Source organism: Mercurialis annua, linkage group LG3 (genome assembly GCF_937616625.2).
Source record: "Mercurialis annua linkage group LG3, ddMerAnnu1.2, whole genome shotgun sequence".
NCBI classification, from domain to species: domain Eukaryota; kingdom Viridiplantae; phylum Streptophyta; class Magnoliopsida; order Malpighiales; family Euphorbiaceae; genus Mercurialis; species Mercurialis annua.
Window position 1 is genome coordinate 8,378,901 of NC_065572.1, and position 24,319 is coordinate 8,403,219.

Genomic DNA, 24,319 nt, shown 5'->3' on the forward strand with positions numbered 1-24,319 from the left:
TTTTATATAATTTATGATGAGTTGTAATATTCTTAAAGTTTTTATTTAATTACTTAAATTTTTATTAAATTTTTATAAACTGTGAATTTGGTCACCGACCGAATCAAACCGTTTTTAACCGAAATTTTGGTTCACCGAATCAAAATAATTGTAAACCATACTAGGAAAATTTGGTTTAAGAATTTCAAGGGTGGTTTGATTTGGATCAGAGAGTTTGGACACTGAACCGAGCCGTGCTCACCCCTATACACCATATTTTTGTAATTATTTTTTGGCAATTTTAGAAATATTTTTAAGTGAACTTGATATTTGTGTAAATAAACAAAGTTAAAGAGTATTTCTTTAATTATTTTAATATTTTTAGTAATTGGTGTGATTTTTTCTTCTACTTAAGACCGGCTCGCCAATAAGTTATACTTCAATACAAATATTCGGCAACAAATTGTTAGTTTATGAGTTCAAATCCTTACACAATAATTAATGTTATTTATATAAATTTAAATTTAATAAAAGATAGAGATAAATACGTATTTCACTTATCGCTTAATTACTGGGATTATTTTCTAAATATCTGTTTTATGTAAAATATTTACACCATTTTGGCCCATCTTTTACTCTTATCCTACATGACCTAATAAGCTAACTTATTTACCAAAAATACCCACTATATAAAGAAGCCTTATCACATTTTAGGTTAAACTTTTACATAGCCACCTTTTTTTTTCTCTCTTCTTTTCTCATCTTTTCTTCTTCTTTTTCATTCGATTTTCAGTTTATTTCCTCCGATTACTTTTCCGTTCGTCTTTTCTGTTCGTCTTTCCGGTCGCACTTCCGCTCGTCTACTTCCGATGGATTTCTCGTTGTTTCCGGTCGTTTTCCGTTCGTCTTTTCCGTTCGCGCTAGTCCGTTCGTCTTTTCCGTTCGCGCTATGAATTTCTCGACTCGTTTTTAGATTTGTGTAATTTTTTAGGTTTTTTTAATGATCTAAATATTTTGTAAATAATTTATTGTAGATCTATAATTTTTTGTTTATAAAATTGTTCTATTATTCATAAAATTATTTATTTTGTCTTCTCTTATTCATAGATTTGTTTATTGCTACTGATTTTGTAAAGAAAATATTGATTTATGGTGCATTTGTAATAATTTTATAATATCTTTACGTTTTAATGTATTTTTGGTGTATTAATGGTGTATTTCTGCTGTTTTTAGTATATTTATGGTGCATTTACATGGTGTATTTGCAGTGTTTATGGTGTATTTGCAGTGTTTCATTGTTAAACCACGAAAAACACTACAAAATGCCATAAATTCACTACTTATACACTATTTATACACTAATTTTACACTATATAAACACCATAAAAACACTATATATACACTACCGTTACACTATAAAAAAATAAAATAAAAAATTCCAGGAAAAAAATCTATAAAAAATAAAAATTAACACTATATATACACTAATTTTACACTATATAAAAAAACTGCCGGTCGGTTCGGTCGGTTCGGTCGGTTTGGTTGACCGAACCGAAAAAACCAAAAACCGAAATTGAAAAACCGAAAAAGGTATTTTAGTAAATAAAAAAACAAAACAGGTAAATAAAGTTAGGGCAGAAAGTCAAAAATAAATCTCAAAACTTGCAATGTAAAGTTGTATTATTTTGGCGAAAAACGTATTTAGGAAAATTAGCACTTAATTATTCTATTTAAAGAAACAAATAATAAAAGAATAGACAAATTAAAGAAAAGGAATAGAAAGCAAGGAGACAAAAAGTAGAAAAGAAAAAAAGTAGAAGAAGAAACCGTTCAGAATTAAAAATTAAAAGGCGAAGCTTCACTCTACTGTAATGGTCAAGATTCAGTATCAATTTCCTAACTGTTACTTTTCTCTCTCACTTACACTACTTTTATCTCTCCGAATTCCGTAGTTCACTGTGAGTAAGAATTTCCTTCTTGAGCTGATTCATGAATTATTCAGTTTTTGATTTGATTTTCTGTTCAATTTTGCGAGTTTCTTATGTTTTTTGAACTTGAAATGAACGATCCATGGCGTTTTATGTTTGTATTAGTGAAATTCAGCTTAAGTTTCGTTTTGTGCTCAGTAAGAATTATAATACTTGTACTTGATTAAGTTATTTAGATGAATCAGTGTAGTATTTGATTGCGAGATCTTGTGTTTGATTTTATGCGCTGCTGTGTATGGTACATAATGCTTGTAGAATTTGCTGTTGAAAAATAGGTTTGTTTTGATGATATATGGTGAATTATATTAAACTGTCGAGTTTAAGCGATAATTTTCTATTTGTTGTTACTTATTTCTGAGTAATAAGTTAAACAAGGCACACATGACTCATGGAATATGAAAGATGAAAGGTTTATGGATGGAAATTAATGTATTCAAGCTGATTAGAAAATGTGTTGTTTTGGCGGCATTGTGTTACTGATCGAGAACAATTCTCTTGATTGCCGGATTTTTTCTTATTAGATTGTGATGAAAGAAGTCTCTTAGTTTGAATTTTGCTCCATCTGTTAAAATCCATATCAAATTATCATAAGCATTTCTCTGGATATTGTTCTAGTTTCATGCTTCAGTTTTCTTTTTTTTACTTGAAGCTGATTTCTGTGTTCTTGTCAGGATATCGACAATCTATCTCTTGAAGTTTCATTTACGCATGTTCAAATCTAGAGGCGCGGCTCTGCCAGAAAATACTCATATCTCTAAACATCTGGGATTCTGGGGCGTTGTAATGGACAAGGTATGACTGCAGAGGTTTGCTCGAGGCTTTAGAACCTAAAATCTATGCACAGGTGACGGAAGTCCCTGTACTCAGGGGATGGTAATGCAAGGGTACATTTACTGGTTCCTTCTTTTGGTACATCTTTGTACAGCCACCTTTTCTGTTAGTAAAGAGCAATATAGAGATGAGAATAGCCTCTCTCTAAATTGGCTCTATAACTCTGGATCAATTTCAAGCAATGGCTCTAAAATTGGCACATTCAGCTCCGCACAACCAAGAAAATTTTCTTTCTTTCCAAACTATCGTGTATCTTGTGAGGATCTTGATGGAGTTGGCTCATTTAATCTCACCTGCTTGCTGAAGTCAAGCTTGTATTTGAATTCTGATCTTTACGTATATGGTACTGGAAATCTGGATATACTGTCCCATGTTTCAATTGTGTGCCCTTTAGAAGGCTGTATGATTACTTTCAATATGTCCGGAAATGTTAAACTCGGTCAATATGCGTCCGTTGTTGCTGGTTCAGTTGGTTTTGCTGCTGCCAACTTGACCATGGATCATGGCTCGTCTATAAATACAACTGCCTTAGGGGGGCCTCCACCTCCTCAGACTAGTGGAACACCGGTTGGTTATGATGGAGCTGGTGGAGGTCATGGCGGCCGTGGTGCTTCTTGTCTGGCAAAGAATAAGACAAATAACTGGGGTGGTGATGTTTATGCTTGGTCAACCTTGGCTGAGCCATGGAGTTATGGAAGTAAGGGTGGTGGCACATCTCCTAAGAACAAGTTTGGGGGGAATGGCGGAGGACGTGTCAAGCTTAATGTGAGGGAAATACTATACCTGAATGGATCTGTCACAGCAGAAGGTGGGGATGGTGGACTAAATGGAGGAGGTGGTTCTGGTGGAAGTATCTTTGTGCATGCAGTAAAGCTGTGAGTACTAATGCCTATATGGAAAACTATATGAATGTGCTCTTTTTTTGCCTCTTTCTAATTTATGCATCTGTTTGATAAAAGAACAGCTGATGATAACTAGCTATGCAAGAATCATGAACGGGAGATGCCAATTTTTCATTATCAGCGTAACAAAATTACGCATTTCCTCAATAATGCATTGAAAGTACAAGTTTTCCTGTTGGTTGGAGAATATACAACACCATGTTGCTTTAGCATCCGTCACTTGCATAGGTTTTTTTCAAAGAAATTTCATTAACACTCACCTAGATTTGTTCATTATTTGGTTTACTCTCAAAAGTGTTTTGCAATGCATTTTTTTTATTTCCCCAAATCTAGAAAGAGATGAGCGGGCATTGACATATTTCCTCAATAATGCCGTCAAAGTATTAGAATAGGGATTTCCTTTGCATTGGTTTTTATCAAAGGAATCTCATTAACACTCACCTATATTTATTCATTATAAGTGTTTACTTACAGAAGTATAATACAATGATGCAGTTTTTATTATTTTATCCAATCGAGAATAGACGGGGTGGGCATTGTTTAGTATTTTCTTAATTGAATTGCAGAGCAGTTACCAGAAATGTACACACTAATGATTTGTTGCACAAAGGCAAAGGAAGCTCAAAAAGGGCACATGTCAAAATAGGATAGACTATGCTTCGTAATTATGATGAATCTGCTTCATGCTTTATCTTAAATTATGGGGTGAGTTGGGGAATAGCTGTTTTTGGTATTTACAAGGAGAAAATGGGTATTTTTCCTACAAGACAGTGGATACTTTTGTTGGTTCAAAATGGAGAACATTCAGGTGGACAAGATGCTAAAGTTTTTCGACGTTGTGTCTGTATGTTTTATCCTTTTGGTATCCTGGAACATTTAGATCACGAGGAGTGCCCTTATTATCAAAAGTTAGTAATTGTTTTCAGCTATTTTATAATGGGATTTTATTTTAAGGGCTTCTAGTGTCATCTCCTTCCCTCTTGTCGAGCTTCATTTGAGGGCACCGCATTCGTTCTTATTTGCTATTTTTTGTTGGGCAGGACTGTAAGATATTTATTTTCTTTTTCTAAACCTTGTTTTCTTTCTTTCTTAGTGTATTTAATATTTCGTATACCACAATAAGAGTTTGGCTGTTGCTGTAACCAATGGCTCCTATATCAAAGCTTGTAAACTGCTGAATTCCATTTGTTTTACAATTGAGTTCATATTCTTGTATTGCATAAAATGCTGTAAGAAAAATTCTCTTAGTTGTGTTTTGGGCATTTAGAAATATGTTGACCATTTTCAGGTCCATGAAAATCTGCAGAACTTCATTGATCGAATGACTAGAATAGATCATTATAGTATTTCTTTTGCATTAGTAGTGGTAGATATGTAATGCCTTCCGTAATATATTGCTGATCATGTACCGATTCTACTTAACTGTTTGAGTAATGTTGAATTGCATAGAAAAGGATATGGTATCATCAGTGCAGCAGGTGGGAGGGGAAGAGGTGGAGGTGGTGGTGGAAGAATTTCTCTTGATTGTTACAGCATACAAGAAGACGTTAAAGTTACTGTTCATGGTATGCAGCTGTATTTTTTTAGATAGCAATCAGTCAATTTATGGATATTTTGTTCTCAGGTCAGTTATTAGATTCAAATGATGGCAATGATTAGATGATTAGGGCTGCAGATGTTCTTTTAGCGGAAAGGACCATTGTTGGAATTCTTGATTGTACTTTATATGTATTAGTTTCTCTATCATGTCTAAAGTTTGACTTTGACTTCTAGCATTCCATGTGCTGATAATCTGTATGATGTGATAACTGATAGCAAACTCCATTACGAATCCGTTCCAAGAGCAGTACTCTATACTCTTTCTAACATTAACTGAGTTATTGCTGTTTTGTCTTCTCTTAAGTCTGTGTCGGACCAGTGTGTTTTTTATGCATAATTTATTTCTCTTCTTTATTATGAAATTTATGCTTTTTCTATCAGCAATTTTGCAATGAATAATTAATATGTTTAGTTTTCTATACTTTTTCTTTATGGAATTTTTTGCAGCACCAGTACTTTATGGCCTTCTTTTTGAGCTAACTTTTTTCTATTATGGAGGCAGGTGGCCCTAGTGTTGGCTGTCCCGCAAATGCTGGTGCTGCTGGTACATTCTTCAATGCAGATTTACTAAGCTTAAGAGTTGGCAATGATAATGTTACAACAGAAACAGAGACCCCTTTGCTTGATTTTTCTACTACACCTCTTTGGTCAAATGTTTTTGTGGAGAATAATGCAAAAGTATTGGTGCCACTGCTTTGGACTAGAGTGCAGGTTTCCTGATCCTTTTCGTATTCAATTCATTGCTATTGCATGCATTATCCTAGTTTTATTCATGTAAAATTTGATAAAGGGTGTTCAATGTTTTCTGGCAAATGATTATGTTATTTCTGGAAGTTTAGTTTCTCCATGAATGTATTTTATCTTAAGTGGAGCTCATGCAAGATCTAACTCTTCAATTGGTGTTTCTCAGTAATTATTCTCCTAGTTAGACATTTAAGTTCCTTTTGACAGATGATACTCAAGCATATTAGTTGCTATTTGAGTTGCCATAATATGGACTTAGGTAGGCCTGTAAATGACACATTTTCCACCTTAGCATCACATTCCATCTTTGTAGTTCATCTTGACAGCATATGCTGATTTAGGATTAAAGATTTGCTTGATTGGTCAAGTTTAATAACTTTTCTTTTGTATTATGAACTGGTATCCCTTTACTATTCTTTCTTTTTGAACGTGCAGCTAGCATAAGTTTTATTTTGTTGGTTTTGTTTTTGTGCATTTGTTTTTGTTTTTGAAGATCGTGAAGCTTGCCAAAAGAACTAGCACAATAAGGTGTCATGCCCGATCAAGGGTTCTTAATAAGCCCTTGCCTCTTTTGATTATGTGATTTGGCTATTCATTTTTAGTTCATGATGATTTAATAAAAAGCATTATTTTTAGTCCCTCATGTGATTTGGCTATCTACTTTTTGACATGGCTCAATATGATAGCGTGTGATAAAAGATTTTCTTTTGGTTGTTCCAAAAAAATTATTCTTTTTTCGCCAAAAGATTGTTGTTTAGGTTTTCTTTTATATTGTTAAAAGTATACAATTGTTTCTGCTACTTTTTACATTTTGACTTTGTTTTCTGGAATTTGAATCGTGAAATTTGCTCATGCATCTTCTTTATTACTTTTGTTCTAAAGTAATGTGTTTTTCTTTTTCTTTTCTAGAACTTAAAAATCCTTTCTCTATTACTATTAAGGTCAGAGGCCAAATTGGTGTATATCGTGGAGGCAGTATTGTCTTTGGATTATCTGCATACCCAGTATCAGAATTTGAGCTTGTGGCTGAAGAACTTCTGATGAGTGATTCCATAATAAAGGTATATTATCTGGAGACTTGTGATTTTATTCTGATTGTCTGCTAAATACAGTTTTGTATTGTCTTTCATTGATAAGAAAAAGCTAAATGCACAAAGTGCCTCGGCTAATTATTTTATGTTGCTTGCAATTTGTTTCTCTGCAGTCATAATTGTTAGATGTAAAAGTATGTACTGTTTTATTGAAGAATAAGTGTTGAGTTTTATTCTTTTAAACTTTGCAAAAGTTATTGGTCATCTTGTATTAATAATCTGGGATGCTCCACTTCTAAAATAAAGGTTTTTGGCGCATTTAGAGTTGCTGTTAAAATGTTGCTCATGTGGAACTCGAAGATTGAGATTGATGGAGGGGGGAATACTGTTATTACTGCTTCCATCCTTGAAGTCAGAAATCTGATTGTTCTACGGGTATGATGGTTTCAGTTGACATCCGACCATGTTTTTAACGGAAAATTTCATTTACCCTGTTTGATCTTGTCTCTTCTCTGCAGGCTTACTCGGTCATTAGCTCGAATGCAAATTTGGGTGTATATGGGCAGGGGCTACTGAAGTTGACAGGTCATGGTGATGCAATCAAGGGCCAGCGACTTTCCCTCTCTCTTTTCTATAATATAACAGTAAGAACTTAGTTTTGCTTGGTTACTTACCTTTCGCTTTATTCTTGTTTGCAATTTGAGATTTATTTTCTTTTTAAATATGTGCTCTTCTCTACCATATTACAATTTTCAATACCTTTGTGCTAGAGTGCTAATGACCTGATTTTGTTTTATTGTTTTTAAGCTCCTTTTGATTTGTCTAAAACAACAATTGGTTGAAAATAAATTCCATTATAGTGTTATTCAGAAGCAGATAATTTATGTTGCTGGATTTAAGGCTGGAAACTGACTTGAAAAGATAAATAACTTCTAGCATTGAAAACCTTACTGACAAACAATTTTCTATTTGATCTAATTGACTTGAGAAATACTAAATTGTTTAGAGAACAAAATGAAAGTAATGTTTTGAGGAATTTAAACCAAATTGTTATCCATCTAAAAAGGTTTACTTTTTGTTCCAACATAAACATAATCAATCAATATTTTCTAACTTTTTAAATTCTTATTAGATGTAAAATATACTATTTTATGTAGTAAAAATTGATGTACTACTAACATATACATATGATAGTAATTAGGATTCACACTAATGTTAAATATACATATGATAGTAATTAGGATTCACACTAATGTTAAATATACATATGATAGTAATTAGGATTCACACCAATGTTAGAAACATATTGTAATTTCTTTTTTCTTTTTAATCTTTTGGTTTATTATGCTAAAATCTATTAATATACAAATATTTCCCATGCCTGAAAAAAATTTATGCGCTTGGAAAATATCTTTCTCTGCCCCTAAAAACAAAAAACGCGAGAAAGTATCTTCTATTTTCTATGAAATATTTTTAGCCCAAATATGGTAATTCCCAGAAAAATATCTGCAATCGCAGCAAATTAGTGCATAGGTTTGCTGTAAGTAAGAATAAAGTGTAGACATACACTTAGTATTGATCCAAAAGATGTATTTGGACTCGATAAAGTCTCTAAGTCTTATATGGGAAGCTATTAAAAAAATTACATTTTACACATTTTATATTAAAGATAACTATTTTGTTAATGATGCCTTCCTTGTGAATGTAGATAGAAACTAATTTCACTGTAGCCTAGCCATAGAGGTACAAAATTCTCCCTCTCTCAGGATATCTGTAGATATTAAGTATTCATAATGTATTCATTGCAAATCTGTAAATTCAGTTTCTCAAGTCATCAAATCTTGTCTAGGAATCAAATGAATAAATTATTCATGAGCACTACAATTCTGGTAACTATTCCTCAAGAAGAAGAAAAAATTGATTCTGGTAACTATTGTGACATTATGAAATTGGCCCGTTGTTAATTTGAATAAAATTAAACACCATTTCCTGCCTTGTTCTCTAATAATTAGAAATATTAATCTTAATGACTGCTATTAAAAATAACTATAAAGAAACTAGGAGTTCGTATTGAGATGCTGATTTGTTTCTCATGGATTCCAAATTTTAGATAAGCACACATATCCCATTGTTAAGATAATATTCTGGACTTCAAAAAGTTGATGTTCCTATTCTATGTTCTTCTAGGTCCCAGCTTTGCTACTTTTTGTTTTCTGATTTAGCTGGAGCTAGAGAACTATGAGAAGTGTTTAGTTTCTTCCTTTAGACGCTAGGCATGAGAACTGATTGATGCTGAGTGGGATTTGTATTTAGCATCAAACCTATAAGTACCAGTCCCAGAGGCATATCTCGACATGTGGGTGATAACATTTACATTATTCGTTTTGAGTCTTGATAGCATTTCAAATTCTTAATGCTCTTTTTTCTTAAACTTTCTTCAAGTCTAGTTTAGCTTTTTCCTTTGCATATTCATCTGTTGCTGGTAAAGCTGATTGGTAATTACGTTTTTGGGTTCTATAATGCATACTTAACTACTCAATCTGCGTCACAGGTTGGACCAGGTTCTTTGTTACAGGCTCCCTTGGGTGATGATGCAAGCCGAAGTGTGTGAGTATGAACTTACGTTTGAGGATCTAGGATATGCTGTCTCATTTTAAGTAAAGATTTATAAGATTTATTTATATTCTGTTTCTTTTTGTATATAGGGTTATGCAATCACTATGTAAGAGTAGGGAATGCCCAATGGATTTGATAACTCCTCCAGATGATTGTCATTTCAATTATACGCTATCTTATTCACTTCAAGTAAGAGTTGCATTCTACTAAGTAGGAGTGTCTCAAATTCTAATATTTTTATGTGTCTTAATCCATTAGAACATCACTTTAATCAGTTAAAAAATTAAAAATGACCTTATGGGAGATGCTAACCTTGCTTGTTGTAGCTTCAGTATGACCTCAATTTGAAAAAAAAGATATTCCATGGAATGTCAACAGTGCTTATAACCAATTCAAACTACCATAATTTTTTCCAACACCCACAATAATTTTGGGACTTATTTGTTTTATGTAGTTAGCTTTGTGAATTTTTTCAGCATCTTTATTCTTAGGGTCCAGGAATACAATAGTGTTGCAACCTTGATATCAGTTAGAATATCTGATGAAGCATCGCATTATTAACCAATAGGATAGGTAACTGAGATGCACTATCAATTATCCTGCTTATTTCCCATCAAAAAGATACATTATTCCTGGTCGCAGGTGTTTAGATGGTAAAATTTCGTTCATTGAAGTAGAACTTGTAGAAGTATTTGCTACATGGACTATGGGCATAATTTTTTTTTCATATTCTTTTGGTGTAATTTTTTCTCGTGGTGTTTATTGCTGTATGCCAGTCCTAGTTAAAATGAAGAAAGTAAATCCATTAATCTCTCTCCATCTTCCACCAAAAAATTGCATGTCAATAGGGCAGGAAAATTGAATTCAAAATTTTGCATTTCGCATGTTTTACCAAAAAGTTGATGTGTGGTCGTAAATTTCAACCGGAGATCTGGCATGGTTGCCAAGAAGAGGCAGTGCCTGCTATGATTCCAGTGGACTTAAGTGGCAATTTGCCCCCTCAACTTGTAAGCAATGGGCAATTAACACATAAATTAATTTTGTGGGCAAATTAGTCACGAATTTGATAATTATGTGCAATTAACCCCATTTGGGTTTACAGGTTGAAGGGGTAAAATTGTCAATTTAGGGAACAATTAGCTTACAAGTTGAGGGGCAAATTGCCAAAATGGGGTTAATTGCCCATAATCGACAAGTTCGTGACTAATTTGCCCACAAAATTAATTTATGTGTTAATTGTTCATTGCTTACAAGTTGAAGGGGCAAATTGCCACTTAAGTCAATTCCAGTGCATGATTATACTCCAAATTTGTGCTTTCTGTTTGTTTATGTTTCAGTTTAAACTTTTCATCCTTATTCATTAATGCATTTTTTCATATTATCTTAAGATTTTAAAAACTCTGAAAATCTTTCTTTGATTAAAGTATTTATACAGTAATGTCTACTTAATATGGCAGATTTGTCGCGTTGAGGATCTCCTTGTGAGTGGCATTGTTAAGGGAAGCATTATCCACATCCACAGAGCTAGAACTATCATTGTTGATACTAGCGGATTCATCACTGCGTCAGGATTAGGTAGTGGAATTTAACCTAGCACTATTCTCTTTTTTTTATTCCAAGCCTCATCATTTTTTTTGGTTATTTGAAAGTCGTTATACTAGTTACTGTTCTTTCAGCAACAAATTATGGTTTTATGTTTATGCTTCTAGAAATCTGGTGTTGGAATTTCAGGTTGCAGTGAAGGTATTGGAAAAGGGAATTATTCGAATGGAGCTGGTAGCGGTGCTGGGCATGGAGGACGGGGAGGCTCAGGATATTTCAATGGGATTTTGAGTGATGGTGGTAATAAATATGGTGATGCTGATCTCCCTTGTGAGTTGGGAAGTGGAACTGAGGGTCCTGATCAGTCTTATGGAAATGTGATTGGAGGGGGAATGATTGGTAATATTTCCATATATCATAAGTTTAATAAAAAGAAGCTCCTTATGTCCGCATTATTTTAGTTGCTTTTTCTCTTGTTTTTCACATAATTAGGACACTTAAATTGAAAGTTTCTAGACTATAGCTAAATCCCTAAAAATATTTTCTTCGCTTGGCTTTGTTCTTTGAATTTCATTTGAACTGCATACTGACACAATTCTTAATCATGCTTATCAAATTGTTTTCATATTTGTCAGTGATGGGGTCCATTCAGTGGCCATTATTAAAGCTTCATCTTTACGGGTATTTGAAGGCTGATGGCCAAAGCTTTGATAAAGCATTAATAAATAGTAATGGTTCCATGATTGGTGGGCTTGGTGGAGGTTCTGGTGGGACAGTCCTTCTTTTCCTTCAGGAACTTGTGCTTGCTGAGAACTCATACCTGTCTGTCCTAGGTGGGAGTGGTGGTCCTCTTGGTGGTGGTGGAGGTGGAGGTGGAAGAGTTCATTTTCATTGGTCTAAGATAGAGAGTGGGAATGAATATATTCCAGTTGCAAGTATAAATGGCTCAATCAAAATTAGGTATGTCTTTGTGAAATATTAGCAGCTTAATGTTGGTATGTTATAATTATTTGAGAACAACTGAATAAGACCACCAAGGAGAATGTTAACTTTTAACTGCCAATTTGATATGCCTTGAATTGATGTGATAGACTGTTACAGACTTGACGTCCTAAGTTCTAACATTCTTAAATTGAATAGTTGTTTAAAATAATAGACATCAACAAAATAAATATGCATCCCAGAGTGGTAGTGATAACCTGATATGAGTATTCATAAAATGTAGTCCAACAACTACTGCATGTGAAACTTCCTGCATTAGGAATTTAATACTATCTAATTATAGTTCCTTTATTTTCTTGTGCACTATATCCAGGAGTAATTTGTGCATATAACTGCCAAGACATTGCTTGATGTCAGCATTTTTTGTTGTTTAACAGTGGAGGTGCTGGTGATAATGGCGGTCTTTTGGGGGAAGAAGGCACTGTTACTGGAAAGAAATGTCCTAAAGGTCTTTATGGCACATTTTGCAAGGTACATACATTGCGTTCTTACACTTGCCTTTTATTTGCAATTCTATGGTCCACTGTATTTTATATCATTTTGTTTATTAATCAAGTCTAGTATCTCTTTGAAGTTTGAACTGTTCAAAGTCTTAGCCATTTGTTTTTTCTCATTATTTAATTTTGCGGTGCAAAATACCTTATCCAAATAGGGAAAAAAAGACATGTACAAGCTAAGCCTGTTGAAATTTTGAATATCTTTACATTAGTTGAGAATTCTTCTTTACATCAATCCTACTCTTTTTTATGCTTCCTAAAACAATATCATTATGAACTAAAGGCATTTTCCTCAATATCAAGCCAAGTAGATACCATTGGATTTCGAGATTCTTATCATAAATGCCTCAATTTGCTGGTTTAGGACTTTTTTGTGCTGTGGCAATTTTTTTCTTATGTTTCTTCTGCCAAGAAACCTCCTTGCTTCAATTTGTTCTTAAACCAAATCTTGTTCAATCGAGAAGCTTCAGACCATTTCTGCAGCAATCTATACTACCCAGTTACTTCACCATTTTTCCGCTTAATATAGGCAGAAGTTCCAAAGATGTTGTTGGGTAATTCACCTTGGTGTAGTAGGGGAGGAGGTGTTGCAATAGGGGAGCATCATTTTTCGCACAATGTTTAGCTGTTGCAAATGCTAAAGTAATGCATTCAACCTGAGGTTTTCTTGGTTTTCCAGTTTATTGAATAATCTTACATTTTTCTTTTAATTCTATTGGGAAAAACATAAGAGATTTCAACTGCAACTCTGCGAGTATGTAGTTTCTTTCATTAAGCATAAACTGATCAAGTTAAAGATGTGGGACATTATATGAAATTTGTTAATGGGAACATCCGTGTGTATTATGTGTTCTATTTTCTTTTAAATGGCGTCTTAATTGGAATTTGTGAGGTAGTTCTGAATTTTTTTTAACCATGTTCTTGTATGATGTGAGACTGAGATTTGAACTATTTATTGTCCCTTCACTGCTGCATACTGCTTATTATTAGATCTTGTTTGTTCTGCATTTATCAACAGGAATGCCCTGTTGGCACTTACAAAGATGTTGAAGGTTCTGATGAAAGTCTTTGCGTTCTTTGTTCACTTGAGCTTCTTCCTAATCGTGCAAATTTTATATATGTGCGAGGTATACTATCATACTGTTTTACACTGGAGTTTCTCTTTCTACCTCTCTCCCGTTCTCTTTTTCCCGCTCATATAATCTGAAGTTGAGCTTACTGCAGGGGGAGTTACCCGGCCATCTTGTCCTTATGAATGCATATCTGACAGATACAGGATGCCCAATTGCTATACTCCTCTTGAGGAGCTCATGTATACATTTGGAGGCCCTTGGCCTTTTTCCCTTCTTCTCTCTTGCCTCTTGGTGCTTCTAGCTGTGTTGTTGAGTACACTGAGAATAAAATTGGTTGGCTCCAGTTCTGCTTGCCTTGCAAACTCAATTGAGCACCAGAGTCATCACCATTTTCCACATCTACTTTCCTTATCGGAGGTGCTACCTTGATAACCATCATTCCTTTTTCAGCTTAATTTTCTGAAATTATAACATTAATAAGGTCCGTTGCTTGGTTTATCCTTTTTTCATTTTCTCATTTACAATTTTTTAACTCTAGGTACGGGGAACAAGAACTGAAGAAACTCAGAGCCATGTCTACAGGATGTACTTTATGGGTCCCAACAATTTTAGGGAACCCTGGCATCTTCCATACTCGCCTCCGGATGCAATTATTGAGATTGTGTAAGTAAACCTTATTACCGTAGAGAGCATTTAAAGATAGCAGAATTGATCATCATCATTCAGGATGCTTAGTCAAGTGTGTTCCTCACTCAAGTGTCATGGTTTAAATATCTTCAAAATAGCCTTAGGTTGTAGTTTTTTCAACCCAGTTCCTTGACTTTATCTGAAGCCATGGTTGTAAGATAATATGCAACTTAATGATGCTCATTTGACTATTTTTTGACATTACCTTTACTTTGGAGCCTTTATGCGCGTTAAACTTGTTATGAGCTATTACTCTTTGCCAATGTGGCCTTTGCACCTACTACTCTTAAATGCCTCTTTAATTCAATCTTGTTTTCTTAAAAAAAAAACGATTGTGGCAGCTGCAATAATTTATTTAGGCTGCCACACATTGACTGTGAAGTCTTTGAGCACATCTTTGTGCATATTGCGAAATACAAAATATTAGGAAGTGTTTGCATTTTCTTTTTCTATGCCATATTTTTCATTCATATCGGCAAAGGCGTTTGATCTGCAGGTATGAAGATGCTTTTAACAGATTTATTGACGAGATCAACTCAGTTGCTGCATATGATTGGTGGGAAGGTTCAGTCCACAGTATACTTTCAGTGATTGCTTATCCTTGTGCCTGGTCTTGGAAACAATGGAGGAGAAGAAATAAAGTTCATCGACTTCAGGAATATGTCAAGTCTGAATATGACCATTCATGTCTTCGTTCTTGTCGATCACGAGCCTTGTACAAAGGGATGAAGGTTTGACTTGTGTTGCTCTACAGTACAGTCGCCACTTTCTTTGCATGAAACATTAAACTTGCCTATAAACTGAATCAATTTTGAAGACACTTGATGGGGAAATTATATTTAAAAACCCATCCCTTTTTTCAGAAGACCAAAACAAATTTGAGCCTTACAACTTTATCAAGTGTAAAATGTCTCATTTAATGCCAAAATACTTTTATGAATTTCATTGTCATTCGAACCACAGTAGCTAATTAAGGGTCTTACTCATTGGTAGGGTGATGGTATAAATTAGTTCCATGAGTTAAATAATTTCAGTAGTTGGGTGTCTTAGGATGAAATTTATTAATGGGTGCTGGATAGGAGAGAGAAAAATAATAAAATGAACTTCTTAATGGGTGCTGAGCATTTATATATATTTACATCTCATTTTTTTTGTCTGAAATGATATTCTGCTCCTTTTTATATGGGTATTTTTTTATAATCTTATCCAGATCTTATGCTTTCTTAATTATAAAAAGAGATATCAATCATGTGTTAAGACTTAGAACTATACTCCCTCCGGTCCATAATATTTGTCGCATTTGAGAAATTGTTTTGGTCCATAATATTTGTCATGTTTAGAATATCAAGAGAGCATTTATTGCCATTTTCCAAATTTGTCCCTAGCAATAAATAACTTACTAAGAATGAAAGGATTAGTCAAACATGAAAAAATAGTAATTAATATGGACAATTTAGTAAAAGAGCATATAAATCAAGACAAATTTATTATTTTCTTAATTTATGTGAAATTGCCAAATGCGACAAATATTATGGACCGGAGGGAGTATACCTGTTATGGTATACTCATTTCTTGTATGAGATTGGACCATCTCGTTGCTTTTGATTCACGTATGAAATTGATCTCTCGTTTCCTTCAGCGAATTATTTAATTAATCTTTATCTCAATGATTTTTTTATTTCTTTTAATTTGGAACTATTTGAAGTCTGAGAGGCGATTGATGCAGGTTGGAGCAACACCGGACTTAATGGTTGCATACATTGACTTTTTTCTTGGTGGTGATGAGAAGCGTTTGGATATTGTTTCTATAATACAGAAAAGATTCCCCATGTGTGTAATTTTTGGTGGGGATGGCAGCTATATGTCGCCCTATAGTCTTCACAGTGAGGCATTGCTGACCAATCTTCTTGGACAGGTATGCATTCACATAATTCACTCATCCTCTGTCCAACTTCATTATTCCTTCTTTTATCCATCTGATACGCTTAGCTATGTCATTTTCAGCATGTCCCAGCTTCTGTCTGGAATCGTTTGGCAGCTGGTTTAAATGCTCAATTGAGAACTGTGAGGCACAGTTCTATCAGGTCTGCACTGCTTCCCGTCATTGATTGGATCAACAGTCATGCAAACCCTCAACTTGAGTTTCATGGAGTCAAGATAGAGCTTGGATGGTTCCAAGCTACTGCTTCTGGTTACTATCAGCTGGGTATATTAGTAATGGTTGGCGAGTTCTCTCTCAACAATTTGCATCAGTCTGGTTTGCTTGATGGAAGAAGTTATGACCGCACAAGGTATCAAACCACTACTTAGGTGGACTATCTGTTTATGGTTCATTAAAATAGTTCTCATATTGGAATTATGAGTTCACTTTCATTGAGTATTTGCTTTCTAATTGTCAAATAAATTAACACTTTATCAAATCAGATAATCCTCAGTTTTACCAATTTCACCCTCCACGTCTAATGTTGTTTAAACTTTATGAACCTTTCATTTGAGGTTTGTGGTTGAAAATTAAAAATATTTGCTTGAACATAAGAACTTTAAAACAGGTTTGATTTTAGTGGTCATTTGGCATTTCATAGTTGGATTTTAATCCTTCTTCCAGACCCATAAAGCTGGCAGAGTCAATATAGATTCACTTTTACCTTCTAATTTTTTATTTTCCCTCCATTATTGTGATTTTGTCTCATTTGGTTTATTCTTTTCTTTCAACTAGTGTAATGCCCAATCCTCCATTGAAAAGTAGTGAATTTGATTTGTAAATAAAGGCTTTACTATTAAGGTATTATTGGCCTTCTGGTTTATGTGGATAGGCCCCTCCCAAGGGACTATTAGTGGACAAGGGTTGGGACTTTTCAACTTGATGCATTTTTGTGAGAGAGAGAGAGAGGCCTATTTGATTAAAACATTTTATTCAATGAGTAAAAACGATAACAGTTAACTTTGTCAAGTTCTTAATGCAACACAATCAGACTTGTGCAGTGTTTACTTATATGAAACAAGAAAGCACCTTGACATTTTGATATTCCAACCAAATGGCTTCATGTTGCGTTTAGTTTCATATTCCATTGAGAAGTCTGTTTGTAAAATTGGTTTTGGTTTGGCCTTCTAATAGATTTACGTTGGGTAGAAACTGGATACTTTTAGATTTAAAAAATTTAGAGCCCTTTTCAGAGATAAATGATAGTATCTTCATAGTAACTCCTGTAGTTTTGTGGGTTGTGATAAATTTGAATTAATTCATAACTTCGCTTTTCTTTTTCGCTTTTTTTACTCTTAAAATTTATGTTATGGTCATTGTCTTAAAAATATTCTTACTTATTCTAGTTATCTATTAACTTTGTAGGAAGAATGCATCTTGTACAAGCAGAAGTGTAAAGCAGCTGCAACAAGATCAGCCTTACATAAGCCAAATTTTATCTCGTAAAAAGATGACAGGAGGAATTAATGGAGGTCTCATAAATGATGCTACTTTGAAGTCATTGGATTATAGAAGGGACTTTCTCTTCCCATTTTCTCGCTTATTACACAATACACGACCTGTTGGTCGACAGGTAGGTAGATATAATGATATTTGGTACCGCTTACTTACTAGGTTGATTATCAATATATTTTCTGTATCTAATACTTAAATGTTTCTGTTTCAGGACACTCTGCAGCTTTTCATAACTATCATGCTTTTGGCAGACATTTCTGTCACCGTTCTTACTTTGCTTCAGTTTTATTGGATATCTCTTGGTGCTTTCCTTGCAGTCCTGCTTATTCTTCCTCTTTCCTTGCTTTCTCCATTTCCTGCTGGCTTGAATGCTTTATTCAGCAGAGAACCTAGAAAAGCTTCACTCTCTCGTATATATGCATTGTGGAATGCTACATCTCTATCTAGTATAGTAAGTTCTATGCGTGCCTTTTAAGAAAAGGTCTAAGTTTTGGCTAGGCAATAGTGTCGACAAATTAAAATGGAAATCAGTGTTCTGTTAATGCTAACCTGTTATTTTTCTGGAGAAATCCAGCTTAATCCACATGATTGTTTCATGAGTTACTTTTTCGTCAACTTCATAACTGTCGAGTTGCTTTTGCAGGGTGTAGCCTTCATTTGTGGCATTTTGCACTCTGGATTTTCTCCTCATCCACCTGCCAAGGCAAACTCATGGAATATTAGAAGGTGAAATTTTACTATTCATTTTTTGGTAATAGTTCTATGTACATTTTGTTCTGTGCAAACCAAGAATGATGGTAAAAAAATCTTGTGAAACACGTGCATGTGAGCTTGCAAGAACGGACACTTTCACTCAATCAACGTTTCCCGTTTCAGAAACGTGTCAGACACGAAACTTTAATTTTAACATAAACAACCTTAAAATAACGCCTTTCGCCGTGTCCACGTTCAAGTGTCCCGTTTTCCCGGTGTCCGTGTCCATGCCTACCTAGCATGTGAGTACTCCAGTATGTGCATGTTCCATTTGTTCATGATTCACTGTGTTTCACTTATAGGATATAAAATGAACTTTTATTAGATGGTAGCAATTGCGATATTTGATTGAAAATATAAATAGTGAAAGGACATTTTGGAGGATACAAAGAGTCCTGTATAACCCTAGACCAGAAGGTTATCTTCTCTATCCTGACTTGGGAGATTAAATTGAATCCATTATCATTCTTGACTTTTCTTTTGAAATTTAAAAAATGCTCTAATTAAAACTTTTGAATTTCTTACCCACCCTGATTTCGGAGATCCACTCCAGCATCAATAAAAGCTTTTGAAACTTTTGCCAGCAGGGAAGATGACAAATGGTGGCTATTGCCAACAATTCTTCTGCTACTGAAGTCAATTCAAGCTCGTTTTGTCGATTGGCACATCGCTAATCTGGAAATGCAAGACTTTTCTTTGTTCTGTCCTGATCCAGATGCTTTTTGGGCTCATGAGTCTGGTTCTTGATTTGAAGCTGAATTATGATTGAATCGGTCACGTTGAAGTTCAGAGAACGAAGAGGCCTCGTCTTCTGCTCGAACCAAGGTTCAATTGCTTTATCGTGTAAATTTGTTCCCACTTTTGTAAAGAATAGATGACTATAGCTGTGCAGTTGTTTGTCTATTTGTAAGTATGATTGGTGCAGGAATCGGTTGAAGGAAGTTATGTCAGCAGCAAGGTTTGTCAATGAGCGAGTTATAATTTCTGTTTATAGAAACTACACTAGATTGAGAAATCATTCTTTGTAAGATAAACATTTTTTTGGTGTTAAGTCTTCCAGGTAATTCAGTATCTCCAATTTAAAAGCTGATTTCAATTTTTTTTATGTTGAAATGATGTTAGGCCTCTATTCAAAATATGTGCTATTTCATAAGCAAGCAGTTGGTTTGTCTTCTATTGATACAGACCATTAGGCCATCTCTGTTTTGGAACAGCTCTATATAAAAATAGTTGGTTCCTCTCGGACCACAATTTTATTTTAAATTTTACTAGAATGAGTATTCTCATTATATTTTTTTTCATACTATCATTGTTAATATTGCTCTAGTTGATTATCGTAAGCCGCGAAAGAGGTATTAAGTAGTCTTTTGCTCTAAATTTTTCATTCGTTTAGAGAGCCTCATCAACTGACAAAATTCATTAAGGATGGGGCGTTTGTGATGGCATTGGTAAAGAAGACATCGATTTGGAGTGTGAACCATCAGAATTTGCAAGAAAAAACCTTCAAGTGGAATGCTGACACGCTTGATTTGGACTTTTAGGTTAACCATAGAAAATCTTTCCGAGTTCATGGTAACCATTTTGAGTACTTACTCGGTGGGAATCTTCACCACCAACAAATTCAAAGCCTTGCTCAGAAAAGGCGAAGAGGAGTGGGGCAATGCCGAAGCGGCTCGCCAAATGGAAGAGGAAGTTGACGAAGCCGGTCAAGTATTTCAACCGGCGGATATTCCAATGGGTCAAGCACATGGCAATTATCAACGAACTCCTTCCTAGGGGTGAGCATGGTTCGATTCGGTTCGGTTTGGTTTAGTAAACTCCAAAACCAAACCATATTTTAAGGGAAAATATAAAAACCAAACCACGCCAAATATTTATGTAAAATTTCGGTTCGGTTAACCAAATTTTAGCATCGGTTTCGGTTCGGTTTGGTTCGGTTTGGTTAATATGTATTTAGATAAATATTATATATAATTATACGTAAAAATTAAAATTTTACGTAATAATTTTTACTTATATGTGTGTATTAGTTTATATATTTTATTTTCATATATGTATCTATATACACATATTATATTTATATATAAATATTTCAATAAATAAATTTTATATTTATTTATACATATATAAATATTAATAAAAATAATATTATTGTAAACTTCCGTTTTTCGGTCGGTTCGGTTAACCACTAGTTGAAACCAAACCAAAACCAAAAACCATACTTTTTTATAATTTGAAACCAAACTAATCCATTTTAACCATTTTAACCAAACCAAAATTAATTTCGGGTTGGTTTGGATCGGATTAATGGTTTGGTTCGGTTTTTGCTCACCCCTACTCCTTCCAGCTTTATATGAATAAACTCCCATTGCTCATTTATGGTCAAAATGAGCATTTGATGGGACAAATGACTTTGATGGAGACTAATTTTGAAAACCGTTCTATTTGATTGAAAACCGCTTTGGTTGGGTGGAAACTGACTTATCCCACATAAGATTGCGAATGAATTCGCGTTGGGGTGCTCTTACTCCTCCTTCGGTTTTTTCGCATCGCGATGATGGAGATGGAAATGAAGATCAAGAATTTGTGGATGATAGTGATTTTTTTTTTTAAGAATTCCCCTTGCATATCTTTCATCGTGCATTTTATTTTCTTGTTTTTCATTTTTTTTTTTACATTTTTAAAATACTAAAAATGTCTTGTGTTTCAACTTATAGTGAACTAAATGTATGTGTGTTTAATTTTCTAGTTTGGCCTTTGTTTTGCCTTTAGGTTTGTTGCAATTTTCAATTAATGAATTGTTATTTACGTTGAATTCTTTGACAATCTTAATTGTGGTTTGCTTTTTGGCTTATATGCCTTACCTCTAATTATTTTTAAAGGGGAGAAATATACGCATTTTATTTAATTTTGAGGTAATATTATAAAAATGTATACATTATACATGTTTTTTCAATTTAATCACAAATTTTAAGACGTCTCAATTATATGCATGAACTTTCATTTTTTTCTCAATTCGATACATGAGATCATATATGTCTACCAAATGATGTCTACTTCAGTAAAATTACACCAATTAACGAGTGTCACGTCATCATATGCATTTAATTGAGAAAAAAAAGGAAATTTCATGCATACAATTGAGACGTTTTAAAGTTCGTGATTAAATTAAGAAAACATGTATAGTTTACAAATTTATTTAACATTATCTTTTTAATTTTTATTTTTAAATTGCAAATTTTACTAAATGCCTAAGTGTTTAAAATTTTCTCTACTTTATGCATCTAAATTTTGTTTTAATTGTTGGTGCATAAAGTGAGGGGGAGTCAAAGTTCATTTCAACTCCTCTTGATTTAACCCTGTTGGACTATTGTCATTTCAAACTCCTTTATTTTGACTTTGACAATCAACTATGAGGGTTCTAATATTGTTTATTAGTGTATAGGATCTCATAGGATCAATCGGAAGTCGATTCGGAGCTTTCTAGCGAGAATCGAGTTTTTGACCCTCAAGCTGTCCAGTAGCAAATCTCGGGCGAGATGCTTCTTTCATCACGGACGAGATTCATGAATCACGGGCGCTACAAAGTAAATCTCGGGCGCGATATTCATACACCTGAAAACCCTAAGTAACCGTTTGAGGTATCACGGGCGCGATTGATCAGACCGTTGCAAATCCAACGGATATATTCATGATCTCCCAATAACGAGAAGACACGTGTCACTAGCCGTTTGAAGATTTTGTCTTCATTCATAAATCTCGGGCGCGACACTATCATTCTCGGGCGCGACAGGCAGAATCTCAGCATAGTAAATTTTGTTTGTTTGCTATGCTTGTAAATTGCTTTGGGTATAAATATAAACCCATTTGCAATGTTTCAAGGTTAATGATTTACACACCTTGAAACAACAAACATACATTTTTAAATCACTTAGTTTTGTTGTAGTTTTGGAGTAATCTTGGAAACTCCTAATCATTGTGAGTTAGAGTTTAGCTTTGGAAAAACTCAACCCTTGTAGGTTCTTGATCTTCTTGAAAAATCAATTGTGAGTTTGAGATTATCTCTAAGAAATCTCTTTGTAAAGCTGGTGCTTATCTATAAAGCACAATCCCATTTAGTGAATTCTAAAATCTCAATCTTAGATTGAGTAGTGGAGTAGGATCGTGAGTTGATCCGAACCACTCTAAATCTCTTGTGTCTTTAAATTCTCTTTTCCGCTTTAAAGAATTTAAATTTCCGATTCACAAATCAAAAAACTGGTTTGCCTTATAACCCATATAGTATTTCAAACCCTTTTTGTAAATTGATTGTCAAAATCAAAAAGAAAAAGATTGTAGGATCACGTCCGTTCGATCTCTTCTAATTTTAACGTTGACAATCAATTTAAAACTTCAAATAATTTTAATTAGTGTTTAGGAACATATTAAAACAATAGTGGATTAATTCGGAGCTTTCTAGTGATTGCATTTTCACCAAAATATTGTAACACTTCGCACTTGCGAGTGGCTTGAGTTGCAGGCACGACCTGTATTTCACGGGCACTACCTGTTGACTTCACGAGCGCGACCTAGGGTTTGGACTTAAACCTTGTTTTCTGGATAAAGGTTAAGAGCGCGACCTTATGGGTTCACAGTGCGACCAAAAAAGCGTTGGAGTTTCTAATGGTTATATTTGAAGACTCCTTGTGGAAGGTATCAAATGATCGTTGAAAATTCAGAGAATTGTCAGGTCGTAGGCGTGAAGATGTCTGTAGCGGGCACAAGACATGCCTTTTCTAGATAAATTTTGTCATCTTCCAAGATGATTTGAAGGAAAGTTGTTGACGCTCATAAAAATAAATTTGATATTTTTCTTGATTTAATTTCATTAACTATTCGGCTACTCTGTTAATTTCAGCATTTACTTTCAAACGATTTTATACCCCACTTTCAATTCCGTCAATGATTTGGACCTCAAATTAATAAAAGAGCCTAATAGTTAACAAAATTAAAAGTGCAAGGCCATTAAATAATATTTTCATACTAATTTGTTTGTTTATTAACAAATAAAGAATCAATGCACCCCTCAATTTGGTTCGAAATATCAAAATAATCATTTTTGAGATCTTTTAATCAAAAAAACCCACAACTATGTCAAAATGCATCAAATCGATTCCTCTCTCATCCTCGCACACTCGCAACCTGCGTTCGAAACAAACTTTTCTGTTAAATATGTATAATTAGTCCTTACTATTTTAAAAAATTACAATTTAATACCTAAAATTTGAAAGAAAAAAATACTTTTGGAGGAGCTCCTCCTCCTCAGCTCCTCCGATCAACAGAGGAGACCCAGATGAACGAAAAAATAGTCGTCGGAAAAAAATTGTTGAAAAAAAAATCCCGACGACAGTTTCCGGTGGATGCGATGATTGCCGGTGGAATGGAGCGGTTTTTGGTGGGAAGGGAGGGGTAAATTGATCCGGCTTTACATAGTTTAGGGGGGTGATATCCCCACTCTATTTGGGTGTTTTGATACAAAAACGCAAGTTGCGGATTAGTTTGCCTCAAAACCTCTAAAATGACTTTTTTGATATTTCATGACAAGTTGAGGGGGTGAATTGACCCTTTGTTTATTTACTAACCTTTGTCTCTTCTATTAC

The 24,319-nt window shown here is 34.1% G+C and overlaps 1 protein-coding gene across 5 annotated transcripts; it reads left to right on the forward strand.

The window, feature by feature from the left end:
• Positions 1–1,757: 1,757 nt before the first annotated feature.
• Positions 1,758–19,751, forward strand: LOC126670974 (uncharacterized). Of its 5 annotated transcripts, none has more exons than XM_050364643.2 (23): positions 1,758–1,941; positions 2,639–3,673; positions 5,150–5,265; positions 5,802–6,010; positions 6,985–7,104; positions 7,381–7,509; positions 7,593–7,718; positions 9,626–9,681; positions 9,780–9,879; positions 11,148–11,265; positions 11,422–11,631; positions 11,868–12,192; positions 12,612–12,705; positions 13,750–13,858; positions 13,956–14,221; positions 14,343–14,467; positions 14,988–15,222; positions 16,218–16,406; positions 16,496–16,782; positions 17,838–18,045; positions 18,139–18,378; positions 18,571–18,653; positions 19,265–19,751. In XM_050364643.2, exons 2-23 carry the CDS (start codon positions 2,838–2,840, stop codon positions 19,425–19,427), a joined length of 4,344 nt encoding a protein of 1,447 aa, XP_050220600.1. In that variant the 5' UTR covers positions 1,758–1,941; positions 2,639–2,837; the 3' UTR covers positions 19,428–19,751. The 5 variants fall into 5 exon arrangements, with proteins under 5 accessions (XP_050220600.1, XP_050220599.1, XP_050220602.1 ...); XM_050364642.2 differs by having other exon boundaries at positions 1,758–1,937; XM_050364645.2 differs by having other exon boundaries at positions 1,758–1,937; positions 19,268–19,751.
• The last annotated feature ends 4,568 nt before the right edge of the window (positions 19,752–24,319 follow it).

Coding starts and splice junctions, on each gene's coding strand:
- LOC126670974 (XM_050364643.2), top strand. CDS start 2,838: ATGGTAATGCAAGGGTACATTTACTGGTTCCTTCTTTTGGTACATCTT. Junction 15,223..16,217: donor CCTTGTACAAAGGGATGAAG/GTTTGACTTGTG, acceptor CGATTGATGCAG/GTTGGAGCAACACCGGACTT. Junction 18,379..18,570: donor CTACATCTCTATCTAGTATA/GTAAGTTCTATG, acceptor TTGCTTTTGCAG/GGTGTAGCCTTCATTTGTGG.